Raw genomic sequence first — 21,628 nt, 5'->3', positions numbered from 1 at the left:
GCATTCTTTTTTTTTAAATATTTTTCAAAATAAATTATCTTCATTATTATTAATTGTTATATTATGATTAATATATTATTAATTACAATTTATATTACTTTATTATTATAATCTATATTATTTATGAGTGATAATAAAATTGACAATACATTTAATAAGATAAATTGAACAATTAAAAGAATTAATAGAGATGTAATAAGTTATAGATGCATAATGCTCATATGTTTTTTGTGAATTCTGAAATAAAACGTTCCCCTGTGGCGATATGAAACGACACGTGCATTTCGACGAGATCCGAGATGATGGTTTAGTTCCAAAAATACGACTCTCATTTTTGACATTTCTATTTACCATACTATTAAGGTATCGGGGTCCATTATTATTGTTTCGCGCGCGTTTAAGTCTTACTGACAACATGACTCTTCTTACAATGTCATTTTTTTTATTACATACGAAGTCATTTTTTTTTTTTTTTTTTTATAATTATCTTGCTCGACCTCCGGGAGTGAGAATGCGAGGCGGTGGAAACGGAAAGTGCGAGTGGATTCCGATCGATCGGAATTGTCGGCTGACAGTTTTCGGAGCCGGATATCGTCAAGTCGGTTAGTAAATCTCCGATGTAACGCAACGGGAGATGCGAGAGCGTACTCGCGAAAGTGAGAGAAAGCAAGAAGGAGAAAGAGAGAGAGAGAGAGACGCACGCGCGCGATAGCGACGCGACCCGGCGACGAGCGACGAGACGGATACTATGCGTCGACGACCGGCGACGCCGTCGCACATGCGCGTCTCGACGCGCCCCTGTTCGTTCACCGATTTCGATTTTAGTCACTCCCGGGTTCGGCTTCGGAGAAAATCGTCTCCCGGTCCGGCGTTACGCGCGGCCACCGCCCGAATTCCTGGCCGATTCGTTAACGATCTTCGCGGCTGTCTCAGCTGATTCGGATGAACGAGAGGGGCACCGACGACGACGGAGGGGTATAAAGCGCGCCCGACGATCTCTGTTTTCTTGTGGACTTTTTTTTTAAAGGAGGATATATATCCCGAGAGAAGAGAGAGAGAGAGAGACGTAGAGGAAGAGACGCAAATACACATACACATACACGCACGTGCGCGCGCGCGCGCGCGCGGGACATCTGACAGATCACTGACGGTCTGTCTTTATCTCGTCGTCGCGCCCGGAATAACCGATCCGATATAAAACCGCGCCTCTCGGTTTTATCTCTCGACGAGTACTCGACGAGGATATTCGAGAGGTAAGAAGTCGTCCAACGACACACGATCACCACGACACTCGTGGGACGGGAAAATCGATCGGACGCAACGATATATAGTGCGTCGCGAATATCGAGCTCGCGATCCCCGACACTGTCGACGAGAAAATCGGTATTGATGAAAAAAAAAAAATAATAACGTGTTCCCGAGACCGCGAATGGACACCCGCTTCCACGACCGCCCTGGCCCGGTATGATCCCGCACGCTTGTTACAGTCGCCGTTTTATAGCCGGTCGCGCGGTCTCTTCCGCGAACGATAAACCTAACCGTGGGTGACGCGATGGAGTGGGTACCCGCGAAACGCGCGCGGAGAAAGGGAACCCGGGACCCCCTCTCCCGGCAGGGGGGAGGGGGACGAGAAGAACGCACTTTACTCGGATCGGCTCGGCTCGGTGGAAGAAAAAAAAAAATAAATAAATCAGTGTAATTGTGCACGGCTGTTTTGCGTCGAACGAGATCATATATATATATATATATATGTATTGTTAAACGCCAGCTGCCAAAACCACGCTTTTCCTTCGCACGCGAGGGCAAAGGGAGGAAAAAAAGATGGCGTGTACGCAACCAGTGGCGTAGCGAGCTTGTGTATTTTTATAGATATATATTTTGTTTTTTTTTTTTTTTTTTTTTTACTCTCCCTCCACTTACAATGTATATATTTAGAGAGATGTCTTATTTTTATCTTTTTTTTTGTCGCCGCGCAATTTTTGTTGGCATTCGGGCATCGATAAAACAGAAAAACAAAAATATATCGGAGAATTATATTTGATTAAAGAACTTGAAGAGAGATAAACGTCATCGAGATTTTATTGATTTTATTTTATGTTCCCTCCCCCCCTTCAGCGGGGGAGGAGGTGGACGTTACACCCTCGCTGTGCTTCTGTAATAACGATTTTTGTGGTGCATAAATTTGAGGATTTAGTCTCTCTTCAAGAGATGAATTTTGCACTGATAAAGACCGAGTTCGTTGTTTAATCGATGTAATACAACGAGAAAATCTGAAAATGTAGTTTCCTCTCTAAATACTTGGCAGAGAAGCACGTTATGAAAAAAAAAAAAAAAAAACGGCGTTAAAACGGTTAAACATGCGTGCGAACCGTAAGCGCGTACGAACAGCTGATTTTGACATTTGACGAGAACGTTCGATAATTATTAAAAAACCAAACTAAGGAGAACATTAAGAAGTGAAGCTTTAATTTGTCACGTCGATCGTTCCACAGAGCAAGAGGGAAGATTCGCATCGGCTGATTTTCGCGGGAAAAAAAAAATACGGTCGCGACGACCTCTACGGCCGACATCAGGGATCATCTGGCGATGAAGCAGGAACCGGAGGACGAGGAGGACTGCTACTACGACGAGTCGAGTATGCCGTCGACGTCGCCACCGCCGCCGACGGCCCTGCTCCCACCACCGTCGGCCCCGCCGACGACGACGTCATCGGCGTCCGCGTCCGCGTCGTCGTCGTCCGGCCGGCACGGCAGCGTCACCCACAGGGTACGCTCCCACGCGCGCAGCCTGCGCGCCATGGCTAATCCCAGCGCGGTCTGGGCGCACTTCGACCTGTGCGCTAACGATCCGCTGCGCGCACAGTGCCGTATCTGCGGGGCGGTCGTCGTCAGGGGCGGTGCGAACCCCCGTCAATGCGGGACGACTAACCTGCACCGGCACCTCAGGGTACACCACGGCGGCCGGCTGATCGGCAGACGATACCATGGTAAAATTTTTTGGGTAATTTCAGAATAATTTTTTTATAGGATCTTTTTTTGTAATTTTAGAGAGCATTTTTTACTCCCCAAAATTAGAAATATTATTATATATTTTATAATTATATTATATTCTAATATAAAGACATATATTATATGGATATATTTATATTAGAAATATTAAAAATATATTGCTATGCAATAATTTCTAATATTATATTCATATAAATTATATGAAGAGCGAAGCAAAAAATAAAAAAGGTTTCCTATTTCATTACAACTTTTATTTACAATTTATTGTAATTAAATTGAACTTATTGTATAAAATGGAAACTAATACTTTTTAATATATTCTTCAGGAGAAGAGTGGCACCAGTTTGAAGATTCCCTCTTGATAAAAATCTGGCTCTTGATGTTTAAGAAGGCACTATGCAAATTAACTACATCAAAAGTTGATATTATATTTAATACACTTGGAGATTCATGAATTTGATTGCACAAAGCAATAGCCTTTTAAAATATAAAATTAATTTGTGAGTTGAAGTAAAGATTTGTTCTGTAAAATATAATTTAATCTTGAAATTGTGAATATTATATCAAATTAAATTTTTTTATAGCGAGACTGTACCATGAAAATTTGGACTGTTCACAAAAATTTATGAAATTAAAAATTTTTATTTTCTATGGCAACTCTTTACTATAATTCACAAATTAATTATTAATTTTATATTTCAAAAGGCTAAAATTGCTTTGCGTAATATCAAATTTATGAATCTTGAATTGTATTAGATATATTAACTTCTGACATAACTGATCCTGCTTAAATCATTTTCGAACAGCATTCTGTATCGCATTATCTGGAAATCATCTTCTAATATATTTCTTCAGCAACTTAAAGTGAAAATTGAAAGGAGCTAAAATCAAACATATAGATGTTCCAATTGGATGATTACAAAAGTTTCTGATATGTAAAGTGAGTTTGGTGTTATAATATATATATAATATATAAAATTCAAGAAGGAAGCCTGGGGTTTTCTAGAAAGAAATTCAGGCCTCTTCCTTGCAGTTGTCTCCTTGATGATACAGCGATACAGAATGCTGTTCAAGAATAGAGTTTAAATATCAAGAGTTTGATTTTTATTGAAAGAGGATTTTCAAATTTCAATGTCAAAATAGAACAAATGCATAAATCTCAAAGACTATAGTGAAAAGTAATAATTAGCTTCTATTTTAACTCCAATGCATGTATAAGTTGTAAATAAAAGTCGTAATAAAATAGGGAATCTTACTTTTTGATCCATTCTAATAAAGTGGAATTTTTTACAATCAGAAATCTATAAATTATAAATAAGATAGTATTTTAATTAGAATTTTTTTTTATTTTCTATTAAAACTACTCCCTCAAAGTTGTAATTTAGAAAATAGAATTTGAAAAAGAATTATTGCTGTTGAGGTTTCTTGTTGCATATCAATAAGGAACTTTTCTCGATTCATTTCTTCCATAGTATTTGTTTGATTTATATAAAATACTTGCAAAAATATATTTATCTTTTGTTACGCAGTTTTACAATCGACGTCCCAAAGTAACACAACTGCTAAAACTATAAGGATAGCTACGCAGTCCTTAGTGAGACCTCATATTCGTAACATTGCATCAGCGCCGCTACCTCAACAGCAGCAACAGCAGCAATCACGACAGCCAAAGACTCTTGTATTAAAGACTATTCCGCTGAAAGTTAAACAAGTTGCACCTACGACTATCAAAATGCCACCGCGGCAAACTAATCAAGGATTACCACATAATGTCGTCCATCAACAACCTACAGAAGTATATAGATTCTTTGCAAATGTCACATCTATTACGAAGAAAATGTTATGCGCTGCAGATTTTTATCAAGTTATCTTTCTCTGTATTTTAGGTTTGCTTGAGGTGGAATAGTTACCATAGTAATATGCAGAATAGCTTCCCATCGCTGTTAGATACAGAACAGTTCGTCGATGTGACCCTGGCATGCGAAGGGCGATCTTTGAAATGCCACAAGATGATTTTATCTTCATGCAGCGACTATCTGGCAGATTTATTACGGGAGAATCCGTGTCAACATCCTATTATTTTAATGAAGGACTTGAAATTTTGGGAGGTGGAGGCTTTGGTTAAATTCATGTACCGTGGAGAAGTTAATGTTGCTCATGATAAACTGCCACAACTTTTGAACGCTGCTGAAGCATTGCAAGTGAAGGGACTAGCTGGTCCAAGTCCCTCATCCCAAGTAAGTCGATTAATACGCTATATAATATATTATTAGGTCTTCTAATATTTTTTAAATTAATTTGTATCCTTTCATCGACAGAGCACAAAACCACCGTTACTTATACCTCAATCGAAGCCATTGTCGTCTCAACTTGTAGTTCCTAGAAGTATCGCGGAATCCAAAGAAAACAAATCATCGCCTCCGAAAGTATCTACGTCTTCTAGCCCTAAACGTGCCCAGAAACGACAACAATCCGAATCCATAGAGCCAAGACCTTTCACCAAAATACGTTTACAGCGACCTGTTACACCGTCGTCGCCGTGTGCGACCGTGAAGATGGAGCCGTTAGATATACCTCTTAGTCCGACGGAAATATTTTCGGAAAATAATGAAGATGCCACACCTTCCTCGGACTTTGAGAAACTTATGAGCTTGCACGAGGAGGATGACCCAGGTGGCGAGGAAGTCAACGATAGTGACGAGAGATTACATTTTTGTGAACTGCCAGGTCCACCGGATTTGAACGACAACGAAGACCAAATGGAATTTGTACCTACCGATTTCTTAGAACAGCAACAAGAAATTGTCGAAGAACCTGAATCTGGTTGTAATAGAGACAGTATTAAAAAAGACTCGGTCGATTATGCTTCCGCTGATATCGGGGAGGACAACGGAATCCCTCAGGACGCGATACAGCCGTTGAAGGAAAAAAAAGCGGCATAGTAAGGTATAGGAATAGCTTCGTGTAACGAATCATATGCTACAAATTTCAAATCATTATACATAAGAATATCTGATTTGATTTATCGAAACCCTTAAAATGGTGAGACGTATATTTTACGATGATAAAATTATCAGATATGTATTATTATATATCAAGATAATGTACAATCCAATTATTATAAACAAAAAGATTGTTATTTTTTTTGGAATCTATATATGTAACTAAAATACTTAACAGAAAAGTTGTTCTTTTATTTTGTGCGTTTATCAAACTCTAATGAAAGATTAATATTTTACCATTTGTGTGAATGTAGCATTTTTGTGAAAAATTATAAGGAAAATACAATACAATATTAAACATTTTTCTGCTAGTCCAATGCATCTTTTTTCACAGCATATATATTTATTTAAATATCTTTTACATATAACTAACTTTATACATATATTAATATATATATATATATATATATATATATATATATATATACACATATATATATATATATATATGTGTGTGTGTATATATATATATACATATATATACATGCAATATAAATATCTTATTGTTAGCAATGCATTTATAAGGATTAATAATACTGTTTGCTCGAATACTGTTATAGCGAAATATATATTCGGTTGTCTCGCGTAAATGGATGTGTGATCAATTTGATTTTATATAAAAATATAAATTTTAGACTCTAGAATTGTGTTGTAACTTATTTCATCTATAAAAATAACATAAAATTGTAATTATTTATACGTTAATATGTATATCAAATAAACTGTATTATTAATTGTCGCTGGTGCGCGCATTGTAAAGTCATATTTGGAATATTGTAGGTGTAAATTGTAACATGTGAAAATACATCTCGTAAATAAACGGCTATTATACAACATACAACTCCAAATGTATAACAATTTTTATAACTTTAAATAGCTCTGTGAAATATCAATTAATTTTTGCATAAGTTAAAATAAAAGTTTTTTTTATTATATATGTATCTTTATAAATGTAAAAGATATTTTTACACAATAACTAAGACTTCGAAAATAAAATAAGTAATAAAATTTGAGATTGCGATCTTGAAAACGATTATTTTGCGATTTTTTTGGCGGCTTTTGTAACCCTGCCTGTTTCGCGATATATTAATTTTTTATTTTCTTTTTTTTTTAATTTGATTATATGTGTATAATATAATATATGTATATACATTGTGTATATATGTCCTCGATTATACAGAGTGTCCTAAAATTATCAGACTGAAAATGTTGAGGGAGGTTATTATTTTCTACGAACTTCCATTTTTGTTATATCTGAAAATAATAACAAAAGCTTTAAATTAAATCTTTTTTAAAACTCTACACTTTTAGAATTAATTATTAAATAAAAATGATTGATGTTTAAACGATTTCGCTGAAAAAAAAAGAAAAAAAAACATTTTCAAATTGGCCAGAGACTCTGTTAAAATGATTAAATTTAAATTATTTGTTATTAAAAAATATTGCGTATTTTTTTGACATCCTGTATATGCATGTATTATACTATAGTTGCGGGACGTGTAGGCGGCGCCACGTGTCCGCCCCTCTCCTCGTCAACTGTCAAATCGACGAGCGTTGTTTGTATACGAAATTCATCTCGCGGTTTAGCGTCGTTCCCGATCGAGATCCGAGCCGACTGGTTTAGAATCAGGTTCGTATATATTCGTGTACTTGACACAACGCTCTTTCGTCGAGAGCGAGGCGACTCTCGCTCGCGAAACAACCGGCCCCGTCTGCATCGTCGACGATCATCGCAGCTACTACCACCAATTCTGTCACTTCTCGGCTTTTACCCTACTAATACTCGGTTCAATCTTTGCACGCACGATCGGCCGGGTGGGTGAGCCGACTGACAGGATCGTGGATCCCGTCGCGATTAAGGGATCGTCCCGACTTGCCGTTTACGTTTCGAGGGTTACGAACTAGAGACCTGCTGCCCTCTTGTTTCCCTTAACCTATATTAAAGGATCAATGACTGAATGTTACATACGCGCGAAGGACGTGTGTCAGCGCTTGTCAGATCGCGAGCGAGACACGCATGAGTTGACCGTGCCTTCGGAAAAGCTTTATTCGCGAGAAAGCGCCTACTTATGATGAGAACGATTAAGAGCGATTAAGAAGTGTCAATATTCGACGAATAACTTGAAGGGGGTGCGATTGAATTGACGATTTAAAGATTGCAGGATGAGTCGTACGATGGACGAGAAGGAGGAATTAGTGAAGAAGGCCTTATTTAGTTTCGTTAGGAAACAGGTGCCCACTGCTCAATTGAGGTACAAACTTTCATTTTTCAACCAATATTTCTCATCTCTTTTAATAAAAATATGTACCAGATCAAAAGGTTTTCCCTGTTTTATTTGTCACTTAAGCATAAATTGGACCTATTGTTGTTAAAATACAAGCTAGTGACTACTTTTCAGTATAGTTCCTAAGAGAAGATGTTGATGCACTTGTCCCATCCCTTTGGTTCGAAGATTCCCTCTCAGATCCATCTCTCGATGTTTAAACTATTCTTGAGTAGCATTCCTATATTGCTGCATCATCTGGAAATTTGTCTTCCTTCAAGATGTTTCTTCAGCAGCTCAAACAAATGAAAGTTGCAAGAAGTCAGATTTTAGGGTTGTTAGATGCTCCAAACAAATGATTGTAAAAGTTTCTGAGTTTGATGTGCAGAATGAAGCCTAGCATTATTGTGAGGAAAATTTAACTTTTTTCTAGAGAAACCCAGATCTCTTTCTTTGAATGGTCTCTTTGATGATACAGCTATTTAATGATTTAAACCTCAAGACCTAGATTTTTATTATAAGAAAAAGTCTTCAAATTCTTGTCAAGGTGAGACAAGCGCATCGATTTTTTCCAAGACTATATATATTGAAAAGTAGTCATTAGCTTTTATTTTAACACAATAAGACCAATTTGTGCAAAGTTGTTGTAAAAGTTATAAATAAAACAGGAACCCCCTTTACTATTTGATCGACCCCTTTATTAACAAATTAAATATCTTTTTTTTTCACTTTTACATTAACTCTTTTTTGTTTTAGCTTAATAGACGACATTGTACTAAGTTATGTAGTGAGTATGGTAGAAGAAAGTGCATTGGAGGAAAATTTAGACGTGGACGGACTGTGCGAGATGGTATCCGCTTGCCTTCCCGAGTTTTCCACTATCGAGAAAGAGGCTGTATCAAAATGGCTGTTGGATGTGGAAAGTAAATTGAAACAAGAAAGTAAAGACAATGAAAATTGTCAGTCTCACAGCGATCCATTGGATCACATCAGCCTCTCCGCCCTTTTGCCAGCCGGTACGCAAAGAATGCGCATTCATCATCTGTCAGAAACGAGCGATGCCGGCAGCGATTCTAGCGGAGAATATTTCTCGGAGGTAATAAAGAAGAGAGCGCCAATTTTTAAGCGTCTTTAAATATCTATGTAAATTTCCCTGTACCATTTCTAGGAATCCTCCTGGCATCAGGTGGCTCTGTTGCAAGAGATGTTTCCGGCGGCTAGCACCGCTGAAGCGAGGCATTGTTTGGCGGTGGCCGGAGGTGACATAGCGAAGGCCGCGCAGCTCGCGTTGCATCGTCAGGAAGCAGGTCAAAGTATCGTGAGCAACCTCACGTTTCTAACGGTGAGATATTTCAATTCGCTTGATCATCGAGTTCCCAACAATATCCTTCTGCAAGCATATCGAATCGCAATATCGCGAAATTAAAATCTAATTTCAGCCTAATGGTCGTAATAAAGCAAGGGTGAACGACGAGGAGCTGAAATCCCGTATCATAGCACGATACAGTTACGTCGACAGGGACGACGATTGTCGTGAACATCGTCCAGTAGCGCCAAAAACAGAGCCCAAGAAGCTGGTACGATATCTCGACAATAAGATCGTAAGTGTAAAGGGTGAACGCTACACGGAAGTGCGAAGGGGCGGCGAGGACGAAGACGGTAACGAAGGCGGTAGAAAGAGAGGTCATTGCCGTCCGTAACCAGTCCCTTTGCCTCCACCCCCCGATCCACCCCCCTGGAGGCATCTGATTTTCGATTGAATTTTAGATCTTTTCCATCTTAATCGTGTAGGAATATAGACAAAATATCGAATTTAAACAGGCGTAGCATTTTTTGACGTTTAATTTCTATATATATATATATATATATATAATGCAGTTCTTGGAATCTCTCACGTGTTTCAACATCAATTTGTTGATCAACTTGCCGCTGTATTATATATGACTAATAGTAGGTTTTTTACGTTATTCGTTCATGTTGAGTCGCGATTAATCGTTTAATAAATATCCAATATTTTTCATTTTTGTGTACAGATCATACTTTTTCGATCGAGCGTGCAATGGCCGTTAAGTAGATATTTATATCCATAATTGGAATATTATAATATTATGTAATTACACAATGCATTAGTTATCTGTTAGTACGTTCAAGACATAAATAATTATCAGTAAAAAGAATTATTTTAATTTTAATTTTTAACGTATAATGTATATTGATGATCATGATTACTTTTTATTTACTTCTAGAGTTTTCCAGTCAAATATGTTTTCGAATAAGGTATTTATTCGATTTGTTATTAATTTCATATATGTATATTAAGATCCAGACTATTGTAAAAGAGATATTGACGCCTGATTTAGAGGATAATTATTTGTAAGTTGTTATGTAAAAAACAATTCTCAAGTACGTTTTATTATTTAAGTAAGCTGGCTATTGTATACTCGGCACTTGACTTAATATTCATTCCTTTTATTCTACTCTGATATAGACATCATTTTTCAAGTTTATTTATTTTATACAAATTACAGTAAGAATATCCTTTAAATTATACAAAATTGTTCGCCAGAAACAGTACATCTGTATAATTCTTGTAAATTTAAAGATATAAAAAAAGAATTTTTTTTTAATTTTTTTTTTTTTTTTTTTGAGAACAGGATGTGTCCAAAATTATGTAGTATATAATCAAGAAAAGTTGTAGAATCCATTTCGGCAATGATTATTAAATAAGAAAGTACATTTTATTTATAATAATCTAAAAACAATCTAAAATTATTTAAGTTATTAAAGAAATTATATATAGAAAATATATATCTAGAGAGTAATTTATTTTTTTCATAGAATATATATTTTTTATACATATTTTAATAGCAAAATTGTCGAGATGAATTCAATGATAGTAATAATATAAAATCATTAGACGTTTAATTTAAGTATAAAAATTTTGTGTTATTAATTTTCCAATTTTAAATAATTTTTCTAAAAAATAAAACATCAAAAAATTTTGTTATATTTTTTTACTTATTTGTCTCAATATCATTTCTCTGTCACTTGTGTGCCACAATTTTCGATGCCTTCTTATTCGTATTTTTTATGCTTTATAATTTAAAAACTACAAAATTATTTTATCTAATTTACATTAAATATTAGAATGTTAAAAATATTAAAAAAAGTTTTTTTTTGTATCTTTAAATCCCAGAAAGATATTTAGATATTCTGTTTCTGGCGGATTACTTTGTATATAGTATTGAATAAAATTATATTTAATTATATTACTGCTTTGTAAATGTAAATGAGAAAAGCGCTTTTAAAATATCTCACTTATATACTTGAAATGCTTTACTTATATTATGTAAATTTTGTGAAAGGTATTGTTTCTTATGCCTGCATTACTAGCAAAGTATGATTAGCGAGTGAAAAGTGATTTATGAAAATATACCTGAAATGTATTTAGTCAAATAGCAGCATTCATGTCATGTAACAAATTAATCCTTTTTCAACTGCATATTATATAGTAAAATGTATTATATATTAAGCGATATAAAAAGAAAAACAACAATTTTTATCCGCACGTTTAAACTCTCAGAAATTCAGAAATAATTGTTCAGCACAATTTAGTAAGTCAATATTATCTTAGTAATGTAAAGAAGACTTGCCACGAACAAAAGTGCACGAAATAATCATAATTGTTTATCGAATAATCAAAATCGGAAAGATATAAATTGTAAAAATCATTTGGCAAGTGCAGATGTACCATCAGACTCTTGTCAAATGAATTAAACATACAATAATATATTAATATTGCAAAAAATAATTACGAAATTGTAGATTTCGAATAATATATTGTAGTATACGTATTTAGTTGTGAAGGCGAAAGTAATCACTTTTTAGGCGAGGTAAAGAGTCTGCTTAAAATTGCGCCATAATATTCGCCAGTATTATTACTCTATTATTGTGCTGCTGATCTTGCAGACTTCAAATGTAGTCATATAAACGTAATCATTAAACCGTTAGATCATGTATAGAATGATGTAAACTCGATACTTATTTCAGAATCTAAATCTTGACAATGTATGCGTAGAAAAGTGAGATTGTAATTATTTTCAAAAGCGCTAACCAGTGAAACACGATTCAAACCAAAGTATCTGTTCTATCATTTTTTCTTTGCTTTAATATTATGAATAATTGTATAGTCATATGTTCTTTACAAGTCAAAACGGAACGATGTGTATCGTTTAAAAGGTAGAAAAAAGTCTTAATTTATAAGAAATAATTTAACAATTATAAACATGTTCGGGAAACTTTTTGTATATCTTTTTCTGTCTTGTTTCTTTTCTAAATATCACTATTGTATACAATCATCAATCTTTTTATCATGTTCGAATTTATTTTTTAAACGCAATATAAATACAATGTATGTCTTATAATGGGTCAATCTTTGCCATAATAGATTACGTATGAATCTCTGATAATTGTGTACTCACATTGTGAATATATATATATATACATACATATATATATATAAAATATTGTTGAAAACTAAATGTATTCCGTCATCGATTCATCGATTCCAGAAATAATTTGATATAAAATTGTTTCAGGAATATAGTAAATAAGAAAAGAAAAAAAAAAAGATTGATGACATAAACAATGAAGTGGATTACTTTAGTTTTAAGCGAATTCTTCTGCAATGTCCTTCAATGTAACATAAAAATAAGCACTTTGGCTATTAATTTTTAACTCATTGGATGTGAACTTTTGAAGTTGTGTGAAAGTAAAATGTAATTATAATTGTAATTGTCTTTTAATATATTATAATATATATACATATATATCATCACATTCCTAGATAATTAATAATGTTTATAAGGTCAATTCTTTCTCTTTGTCAATTGGTTACCAATGGTTACAATACAATGTATAAAAAAACTATGTAAAATTTTCGGCAATGCTTTCATTTTTTAATGACTTTCTGGCTCGAAAGAGGAAGACTAAGAAATTACGGAAAATATATAAAAATATGTAAAATTTGGATGTGTTGTATCCTATAACGATGAATAGAACTTTGGGGCCTTAAGGACAGTTAAAAAAAAAATCAGAATATTCCTCTTTTAACTTGTACACAATGTGCGACATATTTTTCAATCTGTATTGTATGCAAAGGAAAGAAACTTTATATCTGGTTTCAATTTCTATACATATGCTCGATCCGTTAAAATCAATTTATAATTATTTTTCCACATAATTTGTTAACAAAGACAATATAAGTGTTTCAGCAGCTCGTTTTGCTTCTTTCTTCATTTTTAAAAACCCAACTAATTATATGACATTCTCATCTCATTACTTCTTTCACTTATTAATAAATATGAGATGTTGTTAGAATATTAATGTTTTTGCTACCTATATTCTTCACAATTATGCATTTACAGTCATTATTGCTTGTACGTGTGTGTGATAAATATATTTTAAAAAATTCCCCTAGTATTTGACCCATATATACTCAAATATAAATTGTATTTCTCTTGGAGCAACTGTGAACGATTCAAGTGAAGTGAAGTTTTATATCTGTAAGAGATTCATTACAATTTATTTATTATTATTTCGAATTAATTTTTCTTGTGTGTATGTGTGTGCGTATGTCACGTGCGTATACACTTGTAAACTTAAATATAAAATTTCACACTTAGGTATATACATTTATTTCGAAGTGCGATTTAAAGGGATCGCAGAGCTGCAGTTTTAAAAGAAGGATCTGTTTCGAAGATAATTTAAGATAGCATCTGATAATAATGCTCAAGAATACTTTTTCAGAAGAGTTATGGAGTAATATTTAAATAAAGTGGGTCAGCAGAGATACCGGTGATATTACACTACAATTATGCTCTCCTTTAAAATTTTTTTTAATGATTGCGTGTTACAATTTTACGACGCAATACATTATAATACATAGATATGATATAGTTTATCAAATGGAACGCTATAAGTTAATTAGTGAGATTTGAATTGACAGGAATTCTAAAAAATTCGTCAACACGAATTAAAAAAAAAAAAAAAAAAAGTCTCATGATTTTTCTATCCAGAGATCCGGAGAAATAAATAATACATCTCTTGTATTCTGGCATCATTCACTCATGACTAATGATGTGATATATGAAAAACATGTTTCCAACTAATCTGTCGACTATTGATAATTTCATAATATTAATCTAGTTGAAACTTATGCAAATATTAATTACGATTAAATTATTCGATAAAGTTCGACGACGGTCGCTTTTACTTAGAAAAAAAAAAGTCTCTTGTTGTATATGAAACATATAATAGGCGTGATAGTATGTGTTTGCAAAATCGCGTATGAAAAATCTTGTAGATTTGTAAATATAGAAAAAATGTCTGGCGAATACACTGTGGTCCGTCGTAAAAAGAGTTCGAGGAGAACTTTACTTCTTCTTTTTTCGCGGTTTATCCTGAGGCGCCGGCAGATTCTCCTGCTTCCGCTTCGAGGTCGGTTTCGTTCCTAAGTTGCCACCCTTCTTTCTCCTCTCTTGCCTCTCGCGTTCCTCCAGCTCTTGGTTCTCCCGTTCTATCAGAGTGATGAGGGTGTTGCAGCGACGTTGGAGCTCCAAAGCGGTGCGGGATTTGACAAACCAATCGAAACGGAATTGGGGGGCCGATCTCACGGTGGCTCGCAGTTCCTCGTAGACGTTCTCCTTGTCGAAGCCGAGTTTGTGCAGCATACAAACGAGAAATCTGTCCTCCTCCTCGGTGTAGTTCTTACCCTTGTTCGTGCCGTAGGCTATCCTAAGCTGATGGAAGGGCGCGCGGTATCTGGCCATCTTGGCGTCCAGGGCCTTCTTGATGCCAGCGCGTCTCTGTATCTTGGCCTCGCCCCGCTCGATCTGCGCCATCACGCGGTCTATATCCTGGAGTTCGTGGCAACGTTCCCAGAAAACGGCCGAATACTCCATCACCTCCTCCGGCGTCTTCCCCTCGACCTCTTTCGCGATGTTCTCGATGTCGTCCCGGCCGTACTTCTCGTTCGCTTTGATGAACTGATTAAAGTCCCGCTTGGTCCAGTTGGTGAAACCCTGAAGGAGCAGCTTCTCCTTCTCGGTGACCTCTTCGTCGGTGAGCGGCTGAGCGTCGTCGATCTTGCGTTGCTCCTCTTTCTGTATTCGGGCGGCGTCTGATCCGAGCTCGGGATTCTTCGGGACTTTGTAGCCGACTGTCTGCCTAAAATAATAAATCTCCTGATCCAGAAGTTCAAACAATCGGGGCGGGAAAAACTGGAAATCTTGCACTATCGGTTGCTTCGGTGGCCTTGGTGCTTTCGGCGCCTTCGGTTCGGACACTCTCAAGGCTTCCCTGAAATAAGCGTCGACGGCGTAATTGGCTTTACGCTCGCGTTTCGGTGGCTCTATCCAGTTGCCTATCCCGAGAATCTTTTGTTTCTCGCGGTAATCCTCGCCTTCGAACTGGTACACGGAATCGGTCGGCGCGTCGACAGTGAAATTTCGGAGCGAGGATTCACCCAGACTCTCCAGTTTCTGCTTCATCTCCTCCGTTTTTGCCTCACCCTTCTGCAATATAGTATCTATGTCCTCGTCGGTGATGGCGCTGTCCTTGGACGCGAACACCTCGTTCGCGCCGTGCCTGATCATGTTCAGCATTTCGTCCTTGTTCAATGCTTGCTGCTTGGCGTCGACCAGTCGTCCTTGTTGAATAACGAGCTTATCCAAGCGGAGCTTCACCTCGGCTCGTTCGACGATCTTCTCCTCCACCGTGTTCTCCGTGATAAATCTGAAGACTCGCACTTGTTTCTGCTGGCCTATACGATGCGCGCGGTCCATCGCTTGCAGATCCATTTGCGGATTCCAATCGGAATCATAAATGATGACCACATCGGCGGTCGCCAGATTGATACCTAGACCACCAGCGCGAGTCGACAACATGAAGATGAATTTCTCGCTACCGGGTGCGTTGTACTCGTTGATTTGTCGCTGTCGATCCTCGTGGGCGGTGTTGCCGTCCAGCCGGCAATATTGAAAACACCTCCAGTGACAATAATCCTCTAGGATATCAAGCATCCTTGTCATCTGACTGAATATCAAAACTCGAGATTCTTGCTGTTGTAATTTAGGTAATAATTTATCGAGTATTACCATTTTGCCACAGTTATAAACGAGGTGCTCGTCAGTAGTGTACGGAGGTCCGGGTTCGGCGCCGTCAAACAAATAGGGATGATTGCAGCACTTACGCAGTTGCATCAAAATGTTCTGCAGCCTCATCTTTTCTATTTTCCCAGCTCCATTCACGATATCTATGTCCTTCATCAATACTTTGGTATACCATTCTCTTTGCATTTTACTTAGACCAATGTACACTTTGATCTCCTTCTTGGGTTTGAGTCCCTTTTCCACTTCAGACTTTAAACGCCTCAGGAGAAACGGTCTCAGGACTGCGTGTAACCTCTCGACCAAGGAATTATCGCCTAGAAAACTATTTGTATTAAACCACGAATCAAAATCGTCCGAACTATTGAATACATCTGGTAGAAGGAAATTCAACAGGGACCACAGCTCGTGAAGATTATTTTGTAGCGGTGTGCCTGTCAACAGAAGCCGATTAGTGGTTTTGAACTCTCTGAGAATCTCTGACAGCTTGGACTTTTCGTTCTTTATTCTGTGAGCTTCGTCTATTACCATGTAACGCCAATTGAACTTCTTGAACACCGACTTTTCTTTGATAACCATCTCGTAGGATGTCACGCACACATCCCATTCGCCAGGCATCATCACTTCTCTGATGAAAGTATTTCTGGTCTCTGCGTCTCCAATGAGGCAGACAGCTCTGAGACTGGGACACCACTTTTTAAATTCATTCATCCAATTGGCCAGCGTCGACTTGGGAACAATGACGATGTGGGGACCAGGAATGTTTCGAAAGTGCTTCATGTATCCAAGCAAGGAGATGGTCTGTAGCGTCTTACCTAGACCCATCTCGTCCGCCAGGATGCCGTTTATGCCGTGCTCGTAGAGAGATATCATCCAATTTAAACCGCGTATCTGATAATCACGCAACTCACCGGACTTGATGTAATGGGGTGAGGATTCGAAGCGCGTGGTGGGGGCCACGCTGGCGTTACTCTCGGCCAACAGTTCCTCATCCTCTTCCTGCTCGGTTTTACGATGTCTGTGATCGCCGGAGTCCGCTTTAGGTTGAATCTCTGGCTGTTTTCTAGGCCTACCAGCCTTGATCTTCAACGGACTGGTCTTGTCCTTCTGATTGTTTGTCATAAAATGCGAAAATATCTCCGTCTGTTTGAGCAGGTAGTCGAATCGCTTGCTGCGATCCGTCTCGAGTTTCGTCTCGAAGTCGCCACCCCTCGACGACGTGGTCTCCGCCGAGGACCCGTTCGAGTTGTCCCCAGTATCGCCGGTGTCCGCATTCTCGTCTGGTTTAGACATCTTGCTCGGAGGCTGTATTTACACCTACGACGTAGGCTCGTCTTCCGCGAGATTGAACCTCTCACCGATCGGTCACGTCGAAAGTACAGAGTATCTGTCGTTTATACCACTGACAACCAACTTATTGACTTATTACTGGTGGTCGTCGATGCGCTACGTTTACAGCATCAAACACCGCCGTCGATCGCCATTGACCGCCATATTGCGGTTATCCCTCCAAAATTAGAGTCACTGTACTCATGAAATCAAGAGTGACGTTACATTCGTATTACGAGAAGTTTATGTCCAGCATTCTGATTGGCTAGCGAATAGGGAATTTCTAGAGTATTGATAGGGACCTTATTCAACTAGCCAATCGAAGTTGATGTTTGATATAAAGGTAGCTTTTCATATATAGATACTTTTTCTGTTCACGACACCTGCTTATAGTGTGACAGGCGACGAGTTTTCTAACCTTCAATTTTCTGTCAATAACATTATCGAGAAATAGGTTTAATGTTTAATTATTATTTATGCTATGAAAGCGATTTTTATTTTTCAAATCTTTATTTTTACGCGAAGAGACATCAAACAAATGTATTTTTATTTTTAATATTTAAAAAGCGAGCAGACATCAAACTATAAACATTTATCATTTTGAATTCGAAATTCGCGCGAATATATATTTGAAATTTCTATTTTTTTAAATAAATACAAAACATATTATTACTATTATTATATTATTAATATAAAAAATATAACAATATATGTAATATTTATTTTAAATAAATAAATGTAAAATTTGAAAAAATTCTGTAATATATACATATACATATATATCACAAATAAATCTCGATGGGTAGTATTTTGTTGTAATCTAAAGGAATTAAAATTAATAGATTCTTACAAAATTAATTAATTTTTTAAAATTATTTATATTTTTAGTGAGCTTTACTGAATTAATAAATAATTATTATATTAAAGTGCAACTGTAACAAAAAAAAAGATAATATACATACGTGATATTTTCAATTTGCAGATACATTTATTAACTTATATATTTTTTAAAACACATTCTGTGGTTACAGAACAGGTTATAGTCTTGAGTTTTTTATTACAATTATATAAAAAGTGTTTATTCCATATCACAAAGAAATATACTTAGTTATCTAGTTTTAGAGAATATCGAATGGGAAGTTCTTATCATATGCATCTTCCCACAAATATTATTATCTATTGTATAGATTACATATATAATTAATATTATATATACAATTATCAATCCCGATATAAATTTTTTTACATTTAGATATAGATTCAGTACTAATTATTTACACAAGAAATGCAGATAACTCACGAGTTCTGAACGCACCTACGTATGTGATGATAAAATATGTGATAAAATGTTAGGGCAAGAAGCAACGCTACAAGGCATAATAATAAATTTCTAGCTTTTGCACGATTCGCCCGCCACTCGAGAAGCTCGTGTCTATAAGAGAAGCGATTTCGATACTGCACCAGCATTCAAAAGTACTTCGCAATGGATATAACGAACGATAGAAATCGTTCAACAAGGCACGAACAATTTCATTCTCGGAATGTCGAATGGGATCCAGATCGTCATTTAAGCAGATAAACTTTCTGAAAGTAACAATGTATATGAAAATTATTTTACTTAACTATTTGTATTTAACAAAAAAACAATTATATATATATATATATATATATATTTTAATTATATATATATATACAAAATATTTTTATTTTTATAATTTTTATTATTATATTTTTATAATATTATAATTTTTTTACATTATATATTATATAAAAAATATATTTACTAGCTGTATCACAAGTCACTTTCTACCTCTTGAAGGAATGAATTAGCTCTTTAAATAAGACTCAAATGTAATTTCATCAATCTTGAAATTCATTTTCCAGAGAGGAGGGTGACTTATAATATATATATTTCTTCCGCTCATAATAAAAAATTACGCCTATTGAAAATATCGTTGGGCGTGAAGGTGGCCTCATCGGTTCTTAGAATACGGTCGGGAAAAGAACCATCCCGCCGATATTGTGCAAGAAACCCTGTGCATGTTTCGCTGACTAATAATATTTATTAAAAATAACAAGAAAATACTTTAAATAAAAATACCTTATTCACAAAAATCGATGCGTGGTTCTCGATCTCTCGGCAAAAGTTGCTGTATTCGTCGGAAGTGAAATGAATTTAATCATTTTTCGCACAAGGTACGATGCACCATGTTTCGCGAGAGACCAAGCATCCTAGCCAAACGGCGCACACTAGTCTGAGGATTATCCTCCACTGCTTTGAGAATCCTCTCCTCATCATTTACATCATACTTTATTGGTGCACCAGCAGTTTGACGATTTACTATTAAATTTCCTGTTTCTCGTGCGCGTTGTATGCACCTTAAAATCACTAAGTGACTGGGATGTCGTTCACGCTTGGGAAATTGCTCCGCGTACAAACGTGCCGCGGCACGTGCATTTTGCCCGGCCATTCCGTACATGATAATCATATCCGTATATTCCATGGCAGTGTAATTCATTTTCGTATAATTTCTTACGACAATATTTCTTGCGAAACCAGAGAGAAGCCTGAGAATGGTTATCCCCTCGATTTAGGTGTAACCGCAATTCAAGACGCCTCTATGTCCATAAAAATTGGCATTGGAACTACATAGCTGTGTCCACGAAACTTCTCAGAGAATAACACGCTAGGTCCACAGATTATGGTTCTGTTCCGTGCTATGTTCACAAAATTTATTATTTTGCTTATTCACTTTCACCCAAAAATAATTTGTTATTTCTCTTCACTCTGGCAATAATTTACTTTTAATATCAAATAATCAAATAAATATTGTCAATATTCTAATTTCGCCAATAATATCTTGATTTTTCTGTAATTCTTTTTCTTTTATTAAGCTCTATTTTTACATTCTACATTTTACAAATTAAAACTGTTTTCATATAAACAAATTTTCTTTTTTTCAACAATGTAATAATTTAGAATATTATATTGTTCTACAAATACAATAATAAACTTTTAGATATCGATAGATTCAATTAAATGGAATAAAGATCAGATATATATATTGTATATATACATAATTTTTTTAATTAGAGAAAAATGTTAATTTTCGCTTTTTTAAGTAAAAATTGTCCAAATTATATCGTGTTTGATGTCATAATTTTCATTACATATTATTTTAAAAAAGATAAAATAAAAAATAAAAGTTTTAATTTTTAGTTGACAAGCATTTTAATTTATATAACTAAAGCATTAGAGCTAAAAGAAGGTCCCCGGTATCGTGAAAAGCGAGAGCGCGTCAAGAACGAGTAAATTTTGATTACATATTAATTAAAAATAATCCGATTTATGTCGTGTTTGGTTTCATTTTAATCGCAAAAATCTCACTAATCCATTACAATTATTTTCAAACTGATGAAATGCGAAATAAAAGTTTTAATTTTTATTTTATAAGATGTTTATATTATAGAAAAGATATAAGATCTCCGTGAGACTGGTGAGTCGTCGAAAGCAAGAGCAGAGAGAAGGAGTAAGGAGCAAGCGAGATGGTCAATAGCTTAGTTTACACCGAGCACTTGATACGCGTACTAAGTACTATACTAGCCAATCATGGCCAGTCTTCTAAAGAATGGAATGGCTATGATTGGCCAGTAGTATTTAGTACGCGTATCAAAGTATGTCGATGTAAACAAGGCCTTTATCCAGTCTTTCGTATCATATTTCGCGAAATAAATGTACGCATGCGCTATGGTATCTGGGCTTCTGCACACAGACTTCTATTAGGCCGGGTCTACAATAGATATAGTAAGCCTTAAGCCGTAAGAAATTAACCAATTACAATTGACTTTAGAGAAGA

General features: G+C 35.8%; 3 protein-coding genes across 7 annotated transcripts; 2 read left to right on the top strand and 1 right to left on the bottom strand.

The window, feature by feature from the left end:
• Window positions 1-212: 212 nt before the first annotated feature.
• Window positions 213-6,338, top strand: LOC140670796 (uncharacterized). 4 transcript variants are annotated; one of them, XM_072901552.1, is made up of 5 exons: window positions 213-602; window positions 2,493-2,986; window positions 4,538-4,803; window positions 4,895-5,245; window positions 5,327-6,337. In XM_072901552.1, the coding sequence occupies exons 2-5, from the start codon at window positions 2,587-2,589 to the stop codon at window positions 5,948-5,950; spliced, it is 1,641 nt and encodes a 546-aa protein (XP_072757653.1). In that variant the 5' UTR covers window positions 213-602; window positions 2,493-2,586; the 3' UTR covers window positions 5,951-6,337. The 4 variants fall into 4 exon arrangements, with proteins under 4 accessions (XP_072757653.1, XP_072757652.1, XP_072757654.1 ...); XM_072901551.1 differs by lacking the exon at window positions 213-602 and adding an exon at window positions 788-1,253; XM_072901553.1 differs by lacking the exon at window positions 213-602 and adding an exon at window positions 1,275-1,695.
• A 1,174-nt stretch (window positions 6,339-7,512) lies between these two features.
• On the top strand, window positions 7,513-13,105 carry LOC140670941 (CUE domain-containing protein 2). 2 transcript variants are annotated; one of them, XM_072901852.1, is made up of 5 exons: window positions 7,513-7,640; window positions 8,166-8,262; window positions 9,031-9,370; window positions 9,443-9,616; window positions 9,714-13,105. In XM_072901852.1, exons 2-5 carry the CDS (start codon window positions 8,174-8,176, stop codon window positions 9,972-9,974), a joined length of 864 nt encoding a protein of 287 aa, XP_072757953.1. In that variant the 5' UTR covers window positions 7,513-7,640; window positions 8,166-8,173; the 3' UTR covers window positions 9,975-13,105. The 2 variants fall into 2 exon arrangements, with proteins under 2 accessions (XP_072757953.1, XP_072757954.1); XM_072901853.1 differs by having other exon boundaries at window positions 7,545-7,640; window positions 8,173-8,262.
• A 376-nt stretch (window positions 13,106-13,481) lies between these two features.
• Window positions 13,482-17,936, bottom strand: Iswi (nucleosome-remodeling ATPase imitation SWI). The gene has a single exon (XM_072901851.1). It carries the CDS (start codon window positions 17,733-17,735, stop codon window positions 14,709-14,711), a length of 3,027 nt encoding a protein of 1,008 aa, XP_072757952.1. The 5' UTR covers window positions 17,736-17,936; the 3' UTR covers window positions 13,482-14,708.
• Window positions 17,937-21,628: the final 3,692 nt, after the last annotated feature.

The sequence above is a fragment of the Anoplolepis gracilipes genome, chromosome 11 (assembly GCF_047496725.1).
Source record: "Anoplolepis gracilipes chromosome 11, ASM4749672v1, whole genome shotgun sequence".
Taxonomy (NCBI): Eukaryota; Metazoa; Arthropoda; class Insecta; order Hymenoptera; family Formicidae; genus Anoplolepis; species Anoplolepis gracilipes.
Note: the sequence above shows the minus strand (reverse complement) of the source record. Positions and strands in the feature narration are given on the sequence as shown.